This window comes from Pelodiscus sinensis, chromosome W (assembly GCF_052426305.1).
Source record: "Pelodiscus sinensis isolate ZL-2025 chromosome W, ASM5242630v1, whole genome shotgun sequence".
NCBI lineage: Eukaryota > Metazoa > Chordata > Testudines > Trionychidae > Pelodiscus > Pelodiscus sinensis.
The window spans coordinates 10,498,567-10,515,534 of record NC_143084.1 but is presented as its reverse complement, the minus strand read 5'-3'; the positions used below and the strand labels follow the sequence as shown (position 1 = coordinate 10,515,534).

The 16,968-nt window shown below is 50.5% G+C and overlaps 1 protein-coding gene across 1 annotated transcript in view; it reads right to left on the bottom strand.

Annotated features, from left to right (window-relative positions):
• Positions 1-6,605: 6,605 nt before the first annotated feature.
• LOC102454332 (scavenger receptor class F member 2-like) overlaps positions 6,606-16,968 on the bottom strand; it is a 264,639-nt gene continuing 254,276 nt past the window's right edge. The window contains exons 10-11 of the mRNA XM_075914780.2: positions 10,697-10,849; positions 6,606-7,958 (exon numbers count right to left, since the gene is read on the bottom strand). Of these exons, the coding sequence (XP_075770895.2) occupies positions 6,670-7,958; positions 10,697-10,849 (1,442 nt within the window). The 3' untranslated portion in view covers positions 6,606-6,669. The remainder of the gene's footprint in view (positions 7,959-10,696; positions 10,850-16,968) is intronic.

Below are 16,968 nucleotides of genomic sequence, written 5' to 3'. Positions count from 1 at the left end.
TGTACTTCAGCCACCTCAGCACTCAGGCGACTAAGGTGGTCATCCTGTTCTCCCCTGCCCTACGGCCCAAGGTGCTGGGGACCGCTGAGGTTGTCCCGGGCTGCCTGCTGCGTGTCCGGGCCCGGGTAGAGGGGCTGACATTGTACCTGGTCAACATCTACACCCCAAATGTGGGCCCAGACAGGTCACCTTTTATCGGCAGGTGACCACCTTCCTCGGCACTCTGGATCCTCGTGAGTGTCTGGTCTTGGGCGAGGATTTCAACACCACCCTCGATGACCGGGACCGTGTGGGACTTGTGAACTGCCAGGCCACAGCATGTGTCCTCAGGGAGATTGTGGAACATCACTCCCTGGTGGATGTCTGGTGCAACCACCACTGGCATGACAACACCATGTTCATATTTATCCGGGTGTGGGACGATTGGTCGAGCCACTCCCGGTTGGACGGTATTTATCTAGCTCGCTTCCATGTAGCATGGGCCCACTCCTCCAGCATCCGGCTGGCCCCGTTCATGGACCACCACTTGGTGCCTATGAAAGCCTCTCTGACTTCGGAGAGGCTGGGGCTGGCCTATTGGCACTTGAACAATAGCTTGCTGGAGGACATGGGCTTCGTGGCGTCCTTCCGGGAGTTCTGGCGGGGGCAGCGGCCCACCTTTCCCTTGGCGTGGTGATGGTGGGACGTGGGGAAGGTGCACGCTCGGCTCTTCTGCCGTGACTACTCCTGGGACACTCCCTGGCGGAGGGATGTGGTGATAGAGCAGTTGGAATGGGAGGTTTTAAAGCTTGAGTGGTGCCTGGTATCGAACCCCGAGGATCCACCCCTCTGCAAGGTGTACTGGGAGGAGCTCCGGGCCCTCACGAACCACAGGGCCCAGGGTGCCTGTATTCAATCCCGCCTCCGTCTCCTTCAGGAGATGGATCGCGGCTCCTGCTTCTTCTACACCCTGGAGAAAGAGGGGGGCTAAAAACCACGTCACCTGCCTTTTGACAGAGGACGGCACCCCCTCATGGATACGGAAGAGATGCGTGGAAGGCCCTGGTCCTTCCACACCAGTTTGTTCTCCCCGAATCCGACCGAAGCTGACACCTGCAAGGGCAACAGACCAGCTGGAGACGCCTCTCACTCCGGCCAAGTTCTCGGAAGCCCTCCATCTCATGCCCACCAACAGAACCCTGGGAATGGACTGGCTGACCGTGGAGTTCTACCACATGTTCTGGAACGTCCTCGGCCCAGACCTCTGGGCCGAGTCCTTGGAGAGCGGGGTCCTCCCTCTGTTATGCAGTAGAGCCGTGCTCGCCTTGCTACCGAAGAAGGGGGACCTCCACGACGTTCGGAACTGGCGTCCCGTCTTGCTCCTCAGCATGGACTACAAGGTTATAGCGAAAGCCATTTTGCTGCGACTGCGGTCCGTGCTGGCGGACGTGATCCACCCCGATGAGACCTACACTGTCCCGGGCCATAGCATCTTCGATAATCTGTACTTGGTCTGGCATCTCTTGGAGCTTAGCTGTAGGGACGGTCTGTTGTTCACCCTCCTGTCCCTGGACCAGGAGAAGGCGTTTGACAGGGTGGACCACGGGTATCTCCTGGGCACCTTGCAGGCCTCCGGCTTCTGGCCCCGTTTTGTGGGTTTTCTCCGGGTGCTGTACACCCTCGCGGAATGTTTGGGGGGTATGTCAGGGGTGTCCGCTGTCAGGCCAGCTGTACGCTCTGGCCATCGAGCCCTTCCTCTGTCTCCTCCACCGGAGGCTGATGCAGTTGGTGCTCTGAGAGCCAGAGCCAGTGCTGCTCCTTTCAGCATACCCTGATGTGTTCCTCATGGTCCAAGAACGGGGCGACCTGGCGCGGGTGGAGGCTTGCCAAGCTGTCTACTTGGCAGCCTCCTCCGGCCGGGTCAACTGGGTCAAGAGCTCTGGCCTGGTGGTCGGGGACGGGTGGCGGGCCGGCTCCCTCCCACCTGTGCTTCAGGCCATCAGGTGGAGCGTGGGTCTGCTGCTCTATCTGGGCGTCTATCTGCCATGCGTCTATCTCCTCCGGAAAACTGGCAAGGTTTGGAGGCCAGGGTGGGTGAGCGGCTGGGGAGATGGACAGGACTGCTCCAGTGTCTTTCCTGGAGGGCTCTGTTGCTGAATCAACTAGTCCTGTCCATGCTCTGGCACTGACTCAATGCCCTGAGCCTGGCTCTGGAGGTCCTGGCTAGATTCCAGAGGACAGCCCTGGAGTTCTTCTGGCCAGGACTGCACTGGGTCTCTACAAGGGTCCTGTGTCTTCCCCTGGAGGAGGGGGCCAGTGAATCCAAACTAAGGATTTAGTTCAGATTAACTTTAAACTGCCACGTGTAGCCGCGGGCAGTTCATTTGAACTAAGGGGGATTTTAAAAGGGCGGCCAGATGGGAACATGCAAATAAAGCCCAGGATATTTAAATCCCGGGCTTCACTTGTAACTCAGGTTCCCTGATTTGCCTACCTAGCTCGAATTAACGAGCTAGTGTAGACGTACCTGAACAGAGCACGTCTGAGAGGACTGGTTAATCAGCACACACAAGCTGACCCCTTATGTCCTTGGACTCAGCAGGCTAGTTTCACAGCAATGCCACACTGCACCCTCATGTGCCTTTGGACTCCGTGGGCTGGATTAAACAGCACTTTAAGCTGCCATCCTCATATGCCCCCAGGTTCAGCACCCCCTATCCCCACTTTCACACCACAGTCATTCACTGGTAAACCACACGATGAGCAAACCCCACACTACAGGGATTTTGGGCACTACAGGGATCTTTAGCTTGGGTACAAGAAGCGTTGTTGCAGAGCGAATGGGGAAGCCAAAACAACACCCCTTGAAGAGTGAGCGAAAGAGAGAGAAGCAACCAGCTTAACAATGAAAGTTATTTATTTCTGGGTAGTGAATATATATATATATGGGAAGCCAAACACACAACAGTTACAATATTAAATCTAAATTGAAACTGATTACAAATGTTAGGGCTAGCAAACCATATAACTGATAGTGATAGAAATGTAGCTGTGTTAGTCTGGGGTAGCTGAAGCAAAATGCAGGACAATGTAGCACTTTAAAGACTAACAAGATGGTTTATTAGATGATGAGCTTTCGTGGGCCAGACCCACTTCCTCAGATCTGAGTTTTGATCTGAGGAAGTGGGTCTGGCCCACGAAAGCTCATCATCTAATAAACCATCTTGTTAGTCTTTAAAGTGCTACATTGTCCTGCATTTTGCTTCAGCTACCCCAGACTAACACAGCTACATTTCTATCACTATCAGTTATATGGTTTGCTAGCCCTAACATTTGTAATCAGTTTCAATTTAAAGTGCTACATCGTCCTGCATTTTGCATATAACTGATTACATAGAGCAGGGTCGGGGGCTATGCTTAGAGCTAGTTGAGGGGAGAAAGAGAGACCTCACCACTCCGTGGAGCTTGCACTGATCGGGGTTCCCAGATGATGATGGTAGCCGGAGGTCCAGAGGGCAGGAGACAAGCAGAACAGAGCCCCCAGCACGATCAGACAGGAGATGAAGTCTCAGTGGAACTGATGCCGTTTAAATCCAGGTATCAGAACAGTTTTTCTTGGGCCAGGGTAGGAGTTTTTGTAGGGACAGGACAATAGTTGGAAGAGAACACTGGCCTCAGCCACTTTCAGGATGGATGCTGCAGGGTCCCAAGCCTCTTCTTAGCCTTGGGCATGTGGCTGGCAACAAGGGAAGGCTGGCACAGGCCTTGTCTGCCCATCAAGGGCTATGTCTACACTGGCGGCTTCTTGTGCAAGAAGTCTTGCGCAAGAAAACATCCACACTGCCATGCGTGAGATGTGCTTTTGCGCAAGAGCGCCCATGGCAGTGTGGACGGTCTCTTGCGCAAGAAAGCTCTTGTGGCCATTTTAGCCATAGGGGTTTCTTGCACAAGGAATCTCTGCCGCATGTCCACACTGCCCTCTTGCGCAAGAGGGCTTACACTTGTTAGAAAAGAGCGTAGCTCTTGCGCAAGAAGCCCTCTCTTACCACGCCGGACTGTAAATTTCCTTGCACAAGAGCAGGTGGGCAGTGTGGATGCTCTGCGGATTCTTGCACAAGAACGGCTGTACTTGTGCAAGAAGCCGCGAGTGTAGACATAGCCTAACAGAGCATGAACTGTGGCCTCGGTCTGCCATTCGCCAACGTGAATGTGAGACCAGACTAGGATACAGGAAGCAAGCTAATCTGTTACTGCAGAATTGTGACACACTGCTGGCTAAGTCAGAGCTCTGCCACTGTAGCCCAGCTAAAGAGGCTGAGGGGAAACAGCTGAGCAAGCCCAGGTCTGAAGAGCTATTAGAAGCAGCTGTGGGCCTCACTGGGCAAGGACTATATAAGGCAGAGGACGGAAGCTAGGAGGGGGCAAGGAGTCAGGGTGTGGCTGAGTATGCCCCCAGGCAGACAGAGGAGCTGACTGAATGGACTGTAAGTTTTGTACATAGAAGGTGGTGGGAACTAATAAAAGCACGGGTGACTGCACCAGAAAGCTCTCTGGGTGATTCATGGACCAGAAGGTGTCCCAGACCAAGAATACAATGCAGGGATTTCTAGTAAACAAGCACGGTGCATCTAGACTGGCAAGATTTTGCACAAAAGTGGCCGCTTTTGCGCAAAAGCGGCCAGCTGTCTACACTGGCCGCTTGAATTTGCACAAGAACACTGACATTCTAATGTAAGAATTCAGTGCTTCTTGAGCAAATACTCTGACGCTCCCACTCGGGGATAAGCCCTCTTGTGCAAGAATACTTGCGCAAGAGGCCAGTGTAGACAGGCACCTTAATTTTTTGCGCAAGAAAGCCTGATGGCTAAAATAGCCATTGGAGCTTTCTTGCGCAAAAGCGCATCTATACTGGGCACGGATGCTTTTGCACAAAAGCACTCTTTGCGCAAAAGCATCCGTGCCAATCTAGATGCTCTTTTGTGGAAATACTTTCAACGGAAAAACGTTTCCGTTAAAAGTATTTATTTCCACAAAATCATGCCAGTCTAGACGCAGCCGTACTGCTTATGCAACCAATAATACTGCTACAAAAGGGTAGGACAGAGACCCTATTCAGAGGCTCATGCAGCTCCCCAGAACTCAGGGCAGGGCAATGCACCCCTGCCAACCCTTCTACATTGTCCTGCAAAAGAAACATGAGACTCGAGCTGCTCTAGCCCCTGTGAGAAGATGCATGGCAGAGGGCACACTGCAGCTTGGAGGAGGATGGCTGTGATGGGCAGAGTCCAAGGCCGCAGTGCTAGACAGAGAGGCTGTGTCTACATTGGTGCGATCTTGCGCAAAAGCAGGCGCTTTTGCGCCAAAACTTGCTACCTGTCTACACTGGCTGTGAGTTCTTGCACAAGAACACTGACATTCTAATGTGTGAAATCAGTGCTTCTTGCTCAAGTCCTATGATGCTCCCACTCAGGAAGAAGCCCTCTTGCACAACTGTTCTTGCGCAAGAGGCCAGTGTAGACAAGCAGCATGAATTTCTTGTGTAAAACCCCTATGGTTAAAATGGCCATCAGAGCTTTCTTGCACAAGAGACCGTCCACACTGGCATGGATGCTCTTGCGCAAAAGCACATGCCAGTGTAGACACTCTCTTCTGGAAGAGTTTTTGCCCAAGATCATGCCAGTGTAGATGTAGCCAGAGGGTATGTCTACACTGCCACCCTAGTTCGAACTAGGGTGGCTAATGTAGGCATTTGAACTTGCAAATGAAGCCCGGGATTTACATATCCCGGGCGCCTTCATTTTGAAATGCCCCATAGTTCAAACTCCCTGCCCGTGGCTACATGCGGCACGGACTAGGTAGTTCGAATTAAAGCTCCTAATACAAACTACCATTACTCCTCATTGCAGGAGGAATAATGGTAGTTTGAATTAGGAGCTTTAATTCGAACTACCTAGTCCATGCCGTGTGTAGCCGAGGGCAGGGAGTTTGAACTACGGGGCATTTCAAAATGGCAGCGCCCGGGAACATGCAAATAAAGCCCAGGATATGTAAATCCCGGGCTTCGTTTGCAAGTTCGAATGCCTACATTAGCCACCCTAGTTTGAACTAGGGGGCTAGTGTAGACATACCCAGAGGGATTGGAGGCTTCTCCAGATCCCACTTCCCAGTTCAGACCTCCATTTCCTCTGACCCTTCCTGCAGACTTGCTGAAATGAGGGTATGTCTACACTACCCTCCTAGTTCGAACTAGGAGGGTAATGTAGGCATACCGCACTTGCAAATGAAGCCCGGGATTTGAATTTCCCAGGCTTCATTTGCATAAGCGGGGAGCTGCCATTTTTAAAACCCCGCTGGTTCGAATCCCGTGTAGCGCGGCTACACGGGGCACGAACTCGGTAGTTCGAACTAGGAAGCCTAGTTTGAACTACCGTTACTCCTCATTTCACGAGGAGTAACGGTAGTTCGAACTAGGAAGCCTAGTTCGAACTACCTAGTTCATGCCGCGTGTAGCCGCGCTACACGGGATTCGAACCAGCGGGGTTTTAAAAATGGCGGCTCCCCGCTTATGCAAATGAAGCCTGGGAAATTCAAATCCTGGGCTTCATTTGCAAGTGCGGTATGCCTACATTACCCTCCTAGTTCGAACTAGCGGGGTAGTGTAGACATACCCTGAGAGACTTCCTTTGACCATCAGCACTTCTCTGGTGCAGTACCAGCCTGGCATCTGGGGCCCATGGGTCTCCTGTATTGTACTGTCTGAGGGGGCACTGTGGCTGCTTTGGGCTGCTTCAAGGTGGCTTCTCTGTTCTTCTTCCTAGGGGGCTTTTTAATGGGTGTCTTTTTACTGGACTGGTCACTCAGGAGAGCATATTCCTGGTTGCTGCTGCTGGAATTTTGCTTCTCTGCCCTTTTGGCCTCATTGATCGTGGTCTCCAACACGGGGTTGATCGGTTTCTGCAGGTTGGGGGAAGTTGGCAGCACAGGCTTGCTGGCTTTCTGGCTGCTGCTGGTGGCCACAGAGTGCTTGGATTTCTGTGGAGGGGTAGGCTTCTCCCTCTGGGGCTGCAAGGGGCTCACCCCATTTTGTCGGGTGTTGCCATCACCCTTGTTGAGGCTTTGAGTCTTTTCCTTCAGTTGAGCAGCCAGTAAAGTGGCTGTCTCCAACAACAAATGGGGGTGGACGGCCTTGGACCGTGACTTTCTGTGACTGGGACTCTGGGGGGCCTCCTTGCCTTCTCCTCCTTTCCTGTCTGGATGGTAGTTTCCCATTTTTTTCAGAGCATTTTGGATGGCCCCATTGTTTTCCATCTGCTCCAAACTTGCCTTGGTTTTCTGCTTGGGCTTGGATGGTGACTGGAGCTCCCCAGAGAAAGTGGCTTTGCCATCTGGGAAGCTCATCTCCTTCAGATGTTTCAGTGCCTTCTCTTTGCTCCTCGTGCTGCCCTTATCAGCTTTTCTGTGTAGAGCAGATGAGGTCTTACTTGGGCTTCTCTTTCTCTTGGCCAATTCCTGAGTGTGTTTGGAGCCATCAGGCTGCATGGTTGCTCTCTCAGGGGACCTGCTGGGAGCAGGGAGCGAGTTGGACTGATTGGAGTTGTACTTCCCATGTATCCAGGACACTTTAGGCTTGGTGGAGGGATCAGGGGGAGGAGGCTTGGTTCTCTCTGGGGAGGGGGATTTGCCATTCACTCCAAGGCTTTTGGTATCCATTGTATTTTCATCTTTGTACTTGGCCTGCTTGGAGAGGCAGGTGATTCTGGCATAGAGGGCTCTACTGGTTGAGCCAGAGCTACAGGATGACCTTTCACTGTCAGAGGATTTGAGCAAGGGACTTTCACTGCTGTCTGCTTGGAAGGCCTTGACAGAGCCCATCTCTTTCAAGAAAGTATACTCCCTGGCCTCCTCTGCACTGATTGGGGGTGTCAGTTTCTCCACCAGGCTGCAGGCAGGGCCTCTCTCTTTGCTTTCACCTAGGCTCTCTGCAAAAGAGAAAGCATGGATATTTTACACTTTGACATGGTGCTTAAGAGACAGTATGGGGCACAAGGGCCCCACAACAAAGGGATGGGAGGAAAAGGTATACAAGCTATACTCAGGCAATGCTTTATAGCACTCCCTTGGCCCTTCTCCCCCTGCTATTCACTGCCCTATGGACCTTATATCCCTTGTGGTAGTCCTTCTATATCACACCTCCATATTCATTAGCCCATAGGCCTTATACCCACCTCCTCCCCACCACCCCCCACCCCCCTCAAAGCAGTCTCATTTGTGTGTTAGGGTTGGCTCTGAGCAGCCAAAACCCCTCAGGACAATAACAAAGCCACATGTTGGAGTCTGACAACCTACAACTATGGTCCAAGAAAATTATATTCCTGGGTCAAGAGCCTGCTGAGACATGGATTGCCAAGAGGTAAAGTGGTTAGCCCTCCTAAAGTTTGGTGTGGCATTCTGGAGTCCTTGGCCTCCTGTCCCAGAATTAGTCTCCACAGGAACAGTGTCCATTCTGACCAGAGACCTTTGTTCTCACAGTTGATTTTTAAAAAGGGATTATTTTAAGAGCTGCTTTGGTGTTGTAGGACTGTTAGTTTGGCTGCTTTGTTTTTGAAAGTGAAAGAATAATCCCATTTGCTTGGGAGAGCCACTCAAAACACTGAACGCATTTTGAACAGCTTCAAGAGCAGAAGAATCTGCAATATGACCCTGGGCAGCCTCTCTCTAAGGGTATGTCTATGCTACAAAGTTAATTCTAACTAACAGCCGTTAGTTTGAATTAACTTTGAAAGGCGCTACACATGCAAACCGCTAGTTGGAACTTAATTGGAGCTAGCGGAGCGCTTAATTCTAACTAGGTAATCCTCATTCTATGAGGACTAAGCCTAGTTCAAATTAACTAGTTCGAATTAAGGGCTGTGTAGCCCCTTAATTCGAACTAGTTGGAGGCTAGCCCTTCCCAGCTTGCCCTGGTGGCCACTCGGGGCACAACCAGGGAAACTCTTCTGCCCCCCTCCCAGCCCTGCAGCCCTTAAAGGGGCACGGTCTGGCTACGGGGCCCATGCCAGGCGCAAGCCTGCCAGCACCCAGCTAGCAGACCCTGCACCTGGCATAGCACAAGCCAGCCACCCGCTGCCACCCAGCCCTCCGCCTCTTCCCGGGACCAGGCTGGCGTCTCATGCCATCCATCTCCAGCCTTCCACAAAGAGAGGCCAGGGACACCATTCCTACCCCCTGGCTAATACCACTCCATGGACCCAACCTCCATGAATTTATCTCACTTCTCTTTAAACTCTGTTCTAGTTCTAGCCTTCACAGCCTCCTGTGGCAAGGAGTTCCACAGGTTGACTATTTGCTTTGTGAAGAAGAACTTTCTTTTATTAGTTTGAAGCCTGCTCCCTTTTCATTTGGTGTCCTCTAGTCCTTCTATTATGGGAACTAATGAAGAACTTTTCTTTATGCACCCTCTCCACACCACTCGTGCTTTTATAGACCTCTATCATATCCCCCCCTCAGTCTCCTCTTTTCTAAGCTGAGAAGTCCCAGTCTCTTTAGCCTCTCTTCATATGGGACCTGTTCCAAACCCCTGATCATTTTAGTTGCCCTCTTCGGAATCCTTTCCAAGGCCAAAATCTCTTTTCTGGGGTGAGGAGATCACATCTGTACACAGTACTGAAGATATGGCGTACCATAGTTTTATACTTCCCCCCCCTCCTCACAGGTTTCCCTCTCTCACCTCCTTTTCCCAGTCTCCCCAGAGGTTTAACCCCCCCCCCCCCCCCCCCAGTTTTGTTAAATAAAGAGTTTCTATTTTTGAACACGTGTCCTTTATTTTGTACATCAGGAAGGGGGGCTAAGTGGAAGGAGGTGAGGGAGGAATGGGGTACGAGCCCCCGCTGGGGCAGACTGGGGTGGCTCTGTGGGCTCCTTGGGGTGGAAACTCTCCTGCAGCCCCCCGATTGACCCCCCCCCCCCGGATGGCAGCCTGGGGCAAGTGCAGCCGGGCTGATGGCCGAGTGCTGTGATGTGCCGAGTGTGGGCACTCAGGGCACTCCAAGTCAGGACTGCTTTGCTGTCCCTCATCGAGGTAGACAAGCAAGCGGGGAACCCTGAGAACTGTCTGTCTGGGGTGGGGGTTGGGTCCCTTTAAGCACAGCCCTCAGCTAGCCTGAGACAGCAGCTCCACGCTCTAAGTCGTAATCTGATGCCTTGCCTGGCACTGCTTCCGGCCATCCTTAACCCCGGTTCAGGGTCCACTCACTGTGGACATGCTAGTTCGAATTAGCAAAACACTAATTCGAACTAGTTTTTAGGTCTAGATGCACTAATTCGAATTAGCTTAGTTCGAATTAACTAATTCAAATTAAGTTAGTTCGAATTAGTGCTGTAGTGTAGACATACCCTAAGCCATCAGCTAGATGGAGGAGGAGAGTGCAAGTGTGGGCAGGCTGGTCAGCTCCTCTGCTGAGCTCCCCTCTGATGGGCAGGACTGCCCTTCAGTGGATTGGGTAGGTTGCTTCCAATCCCAATGTGCACTGGCAGACATTCTGTATTACTCCCTCTCTTGTGAGGACATGTAACACCCCCCCCCCCCCAAGGGTCACAGTGCCAGGGGAACAACAGATCCAGAGAGCCCAAACTGATTTAGCAGTGGCAGTGGGGATTACCCTGTCCAGCAGCCCCATCAGGCTCCTGGCTGTGCCCATGCTGCCCACTGTCCACTCACCCTCATGGGGTATACAGTACACTGGTCCCTCATCTATGGTGTCAAAGGAGGAGAAGGAGTGCCGGGAGGACCAGGAGAGAGATGGCTGCTCCACTACTGATGGCAGCTCAATGAAACTGCAGTTCATGGTATTCTTCAGGTCATGGTGAGCCACTGCAATGGGAGAGAGTGGAGAGTTTAGAGTAGTGCTCTCTCATAGCCTCCCATGTGAGTTCCAATCTTCCTTATACAACCTCAGCAGGGAGCAGAGGTGAAGGTAAGAAGGGTGCTCCCTGGTGTGCAGCTCCAACAAGAGCTGGCTGAGCTGTGGCAAAAACCAGCAGGGAGCTATTTAAAGAGCTGGCAGGGACCAAGGTTGCAATAGGACAGCACCTGTAAGAAATTTTAAATTACATTAAACACTGCCGAGGAGAGACACTCCCATACTGGGAGAGCCAACTCAGTTTCTAGAGAGCACAATTTCCTCCCATCCAGAGCCATCTTAGAACTTCCAGTAGGGACTACATACCAGGGAAACTGGTTGAACCAATAATTAAAAATAAAATAGTAAAACGTCTAGATGATCATAGTATGATCTGAACAAACCAGGGTGTGACGGACCGGGTCGTGTCTGGGCACAGCTGAGGGCGCCCGTGTCATGGCTCCTTCCCCACTCTGGCATGATAAATGCAGAAGTGGGGGCCAGCAAGTGTACCCCAAAGCCTTATCTACCAGGCTTTGGTATAAAACTTCCCCCAAGATCTTAAAAACCTAGATCTTGGGAATAAAACTTCCGCTGCCACCACCCAAATGTTGATAAAGAAACCAGGGGAAAGATCATTTGGGAAATCTTCCCCCTAAAACAAAAATCAGGGCACACCATTAACCACTGCCAGGTTAATAAAAGAAAAGAAAGAACTTTTATTATTACAATAATATTCCTGTTGCAAGTATAATGACTAGAGAGGAAGGTAACAAAATATACTCATGGAGAAACTCCATGGGCCTAGAACTTAGTTACAAAGAAAAGCCAAAACATCTTTTAAGCAGTGCCAGATACCAGATCCCATACCCAACCCTTAAAACAATAAAACCTAACGAAACTACCTAAACTTTACCCTACTTACAGAAAATGAAGAATGATGTCTTGGAGAGAGAGAGAGACATGCTTGTCCCTCTCTGTAGCTGCAGAGAACACACCCCGAGAGACAAAAGGAGAGGGGAAAAAAAACCAAATTCCTTTGTCCCAGTTTGAAAAGTCCCACCTACATTCTTATTGGTCACTCCACCTGGCTAGGTGTAGTTAACCCCTTAATCCCCAGGCTGCTGGCTAACCCTCATAATCATGACAGCCCGCTCAGGGCGAATTGCTCACATTCGGGGCTCCTTACAGCCCCCATACTGGTGACCTCTCCAAACAGGCCACAAGCCAGTCCCACAGAGCGCTTCAGCAGCCTGCCTGAAGCCTCATGAGCAAAACCCCTCCGACACCCCAGCAATATCCGTGCCCCAGATGGCCCCGGGCCTCATACACAGGCGGGGGGTCTTAGCACCCAATCCCACCTACCCCGAACAAGTTCTGTCCGGTTCCAAGAAACCAGCCACAGATCCCTGGTCAATTTACCCTCTGGACCTTACCCACAAATCACGCTGGGCCAATCCTTTAGCATCTAACAACTAAAGGTTTATTACCACAAGAAAGAAAAGCATGAGAGTAAGGTTGTTAAAGGATAGTACGTTACATGCATCGAATCTCCCAGTCCTCGATGCAGGCTCTAGCAGAGATGTTGCAGCTGCTGGTTTAAAAGTCCTTGTTGCGCATCCTAGGATCAGGATGGGTCCACAGTTCTTCCTGGCTCTTCAATCCCTGCACTGCTGCCTCTGGGATGAAGTGCTGAGCTGAGTACCAAGATGGAGTCAGCCACATGGCCTCTTTATACCTCCTTCCTGGTCTCTTCTTGACTGCAGCAGGTCGCCTGGCAGGCGGCCTATCACTGTGTTCCCTGCTAGTAGCCCTTAGGTGTCGGTCACCATTCCCGAGGTGTGTCCTTGGCCCATTGAGTGCCATTGTCTCACAGGGCCTCGCTAATTAGCATGTCTATAGGCCGGGCTCTGCCCAATGCTCAACCACATTCAGAGAGACTTCCAGTCTCCATACAGATCACAGATTCCTAACTACACACACAGACATTATACAGATATATGAAGAGCAGATACAGAATCAGAAGAAAGTAAGCTTTTGTTTGACTCCTCACATGGCCCCCTTTGTACCACTTTTGGGGCGAACACCCCCCATGGGTGCAGCAGTGACCCGGCTGCTCCCCTTACAGTCCAATAACGTGACACCAGGGAAATTGGTTGAAACAATAATTAAAAATAAAATAGTAAAACGTCTAGATGATCATAGTATGATCTGAACAAACCAGGGTGGTCTCTAAAACAGAAACTCATACCTACCCTATTACAATATTTTGAAAGTGTCACTATAATAGAGGGTAGAGGGAGACCCTGGTTTATCTAATTATAAGGCCTTTCAAGGAGCCTTTGACTAAATGCCTTGTATGAAAGTTTTAAGGAAACTAAGTTGTCAAGAGCTGAAAGGTGAAATATTGTCATGGGTCAGAAACTTGTCTAAAGACAGAGAGCAAAGAGAAGGAATGACCCAAGGCTTCATACTAGGTCCTGTGTTATTTAATAGACATATTAATGGTCTGGAAGTGGGGAGGGGCAGCACAGCAGTGGCAAAATTTGAAGATTACACAAAATTATTTAGGTTAGTGTCAGGGCTGTTCCCCACTCTGGCACGCCTAGTGCAGAAGGTGGGAGCCTGCAAAGACCTTAAATACCTTTCCTCTATAGGGCTCTGCTTACAAAAAACCAACCAAACAAAAAAACCCTCCTCAGAGTCACAGATGCACTGGCTCTGAAGAAAAAAAACCCCCAAACCTGCCATCATCAAGTAACTTCACCCTAAAAAAACAGGAGGAATTTCCTTCCCCGGGGTACCCCAATCTCTTTTTCCCTGAGGGTATGTCTACACTTGCCCCCTAGTTCGAACTAGGGAGGCAAATGAAGCATACTGAAGTTGCTAATGAAGTGCGGGATTTAAATATCCTGTGCTTTGTTAGCATATTCACGGCTGGTCGCCATTTTAAAAAGCCGGTAGCCCGAATTAACTCCCTGTGTGTAGACGCGGCAGTCCAATCCCAAACCCTTCCCTCGAATAGACGCGGCAGTCCGATCCAAAACCCTTCCCTCTAATTAACTGTTACTCCTCATGCAATGAGGAGTAACAGTTAATTCGAGGGAAGGGTTTTGGATAGGACTACCGCGTCTACACGCGGGGAGTTAAATCGGGCTACCGGCTTTTTAAAATGGCGACCAGCCACGAATACGCTAATCAAGCGCGGGATATTTAAATCCCGCACTTCATTAGCAACTTCGGTATGCTTCATTTGCCTCCCTAGTTCGAACTAGGGGGCAAGTGTAGACACACCCCAAAAGAGCTTGAGAAAAGAAAAGAGAGAAACAAGCTGCAGTCTCTGGTAGCTGACGGCCCAGTCTTAAGCAAGCAAATACACATACTGACCCCCTGTTATAGCACACGAGTGATTTTTATTAACAAACAAAAGATATACTTGGTTGCTAGGTGTACAAATTAAAACACAGAAAATCTCTGTGAACAACTCTTAAATAGTGAATTGGGGAGGGAAGGCATAGATTCATACGGAGAAGTTTAAACCAAACAACCAAAATAAAGAAAATTACCCTGATCGTGACTAGATACACTTTTCCCTCTACTCACGGTACATGCTGATTTGTACTTCGAGGTCCAGTTCACTCCCATATCCAGTATTTCTTATAGGCATGGTAATTCTGATCCCTGCATCTGCTCCCTCCAGCCCTTTTCTTAGAAATCCCCACAAAAGAAGAGCAGACCAGGTATCTATATCCAATTCAAATTTCAGCACTGTATCCCCATTGGTTCTTCTGGCCCCTCAGAGCTACCTAAGTTTAACCCCTTAGTCACCAGATGCTGGCCAGCACTCCTCCTATCCATCACAGTCATGAGAGAGCTATTGTGGATAGTAATAATGTTAATGAATTTATATATTGAATGTGCTCTCTCCCTATATATATATATGCATGCAATGAAAATCCATATGTCTCTTGCTATATATATAAAAAAGTTTTTCCTGACACATGACAGAATGATGTCATCAGGCTCTCTGGTTGCAAAGCTGCCAGAGAGATGGGGGTTGGCAAGTGTAGTGAGCTGGGCACAGCTCCCAAGTTACAATTAAAATGCATACCCTTTCACCCAGCTTGGAATTGAGAGAAGAACAAGCTGCCATTTGATACAGGAAAATGAAACATCTGTACAAAATGTACTTCCGTATTGAGCTACACTGGACATCACTGGGTTGGAGCCAGCCAGAGACCCAATGTTGTTGGTTTACGGGAGTATGGACAATAGCTAGAGCTGTTCAAAAAGGAAAAACAATCGAGAGAAACAATTATGTGGATTTTTTCAAAATGTTAAAATTGTTTCCTTTTTACATAATTCTAATCAGAACAATATTTCATTTGACTATTTTTACCAAGTATGAATTGAAATGCAAGGTAATATGCCTCTGGAGAAATAATTAAAAACATTCCTACATCTTCTTGGGTCTTTGATTCACAAAGCCAGAGAATTTCCCGAAAGTAATTAATAGAGCAAAGCTTTTAGAAAAACATCCAATCTTGATTTAAACATTGATTTTGATGGAGAATTCACCAGTCCTTGGTAAATTGTTCCAATTTTAACTGCTCTGCCAAAGGAGAAAGGAAACAGGGAGGCAAAAAGGAATGGAATAGTACTGAACCTTTTTTTATAAGCCTCAGAGGGGTAGCTGAGTTAGTCTGTAACAGGAAAAACTTAAAAAACAACAGAACAGTCTAGTAGTACTGTAAAGACTAACAAAACATGTAGATCAGAGGTAGGCAAAAGGGCCTCCGTAGGTTGGATCCGGTCTGCGGAGGCCCTGCTGCTTCCCCGCCCCCAGACCAATTAGGGCTTGGGGTGGGGGAGCACGTGAAGCTTTCTCTGCTCTGCCCCTGCCCTGTAAGCAGCACACGGCACTTCCAAGTGCCACGTGCTCCTTGCAGGGCAGGAGGAGGCTTCCCGCGCTCCCCCACCCTCAACCCCTGATTGGCCTGGGGCTGGGGGAGCACCTGAAGCCTCCTCCTGCCCTACAAGAGACATGGGTTCCTAGTGGGAAGGAGGGGGCAAAGGTGCTCCCCCACCCCAGATTAATCATCGTTTGGGTAGCCCCTCCCCTTCCTGTTTAGGCCCTGCCCCTTCCGGGGTGACCCAGGGCTACTTCAAAAATTTTTGAAGTGGCCCCCGGGCAAAAATTATTGCCCACCCCTTATGTAGATGGCATCATGAGCTTTAGTGGGTGGAAGTGCGTTGTGCCCACAAAAGCTCATGATACCATCTACATCAGGCATGTCAAACAGGCTTCTGGCGGGCTGCATGTGGCCCAATCGAAATTTTTTGTGGCCTGCCACTACATTTTATAAAAGAATAAAGTGAGGCCCGCTGGCCACTCGGAGCTGAGCGCAGATCACGGCTAGCCGGGATGCTCTGCACAGGCATCAAGTGCCTGCTCACAGCTGGCTGCTGTGCTCACACCTCCCCAGCGCCTGCGGAAGAAATGTATGGCGGCAGCGACACTGGCTCTGGGACCCAGGCATTAGGTATGGGGGAGGGGCTGGGAGTGCCTGGGTCTGGGGGGGGAGGAGGCATTGGGATAGAGCAGGGGGGGTGCTCTGGGGGACCAGAGGGGAATTGGATTAGAACGGGGATATGGGAGTGCCTGGCTCTAGGGGAGTGGAGGGGGATATTTTGTTAATGTTTTGGTTTTTATTTATTTACTAGCCAATTAGCCCGTCATAAGACGGGATTTTCAGGTCTCTCCTCCACGTCGGTCTTCTCTCCTGAGCCTCCGGTCTCTCGCTCCATCTCTCTCTCTCTCCTCCTCCTACTGCCTCCCCCCCCCCCTCAGCTCTCCTCCGCCTCCTGCCTCTCTCTCCGTCTCTCTCTTTCTCTTCTCCCCCTCCTGCCTCTCTCTCTCTCTCTGCTCTCCTCTGTCTCTGGGATGCACGCTCATCCAGGCCCTGCCCCCTGGGCGTGTATGTCACCGCCCCACCCCCCTTCGCCTCCCGCCATGGCGCTCAGCTGACTTCTGCGCTGCTCAGCCCAAACAGCCGCTGTGCTTACTCCTGCACAGCGGCCCGGCTGAGCG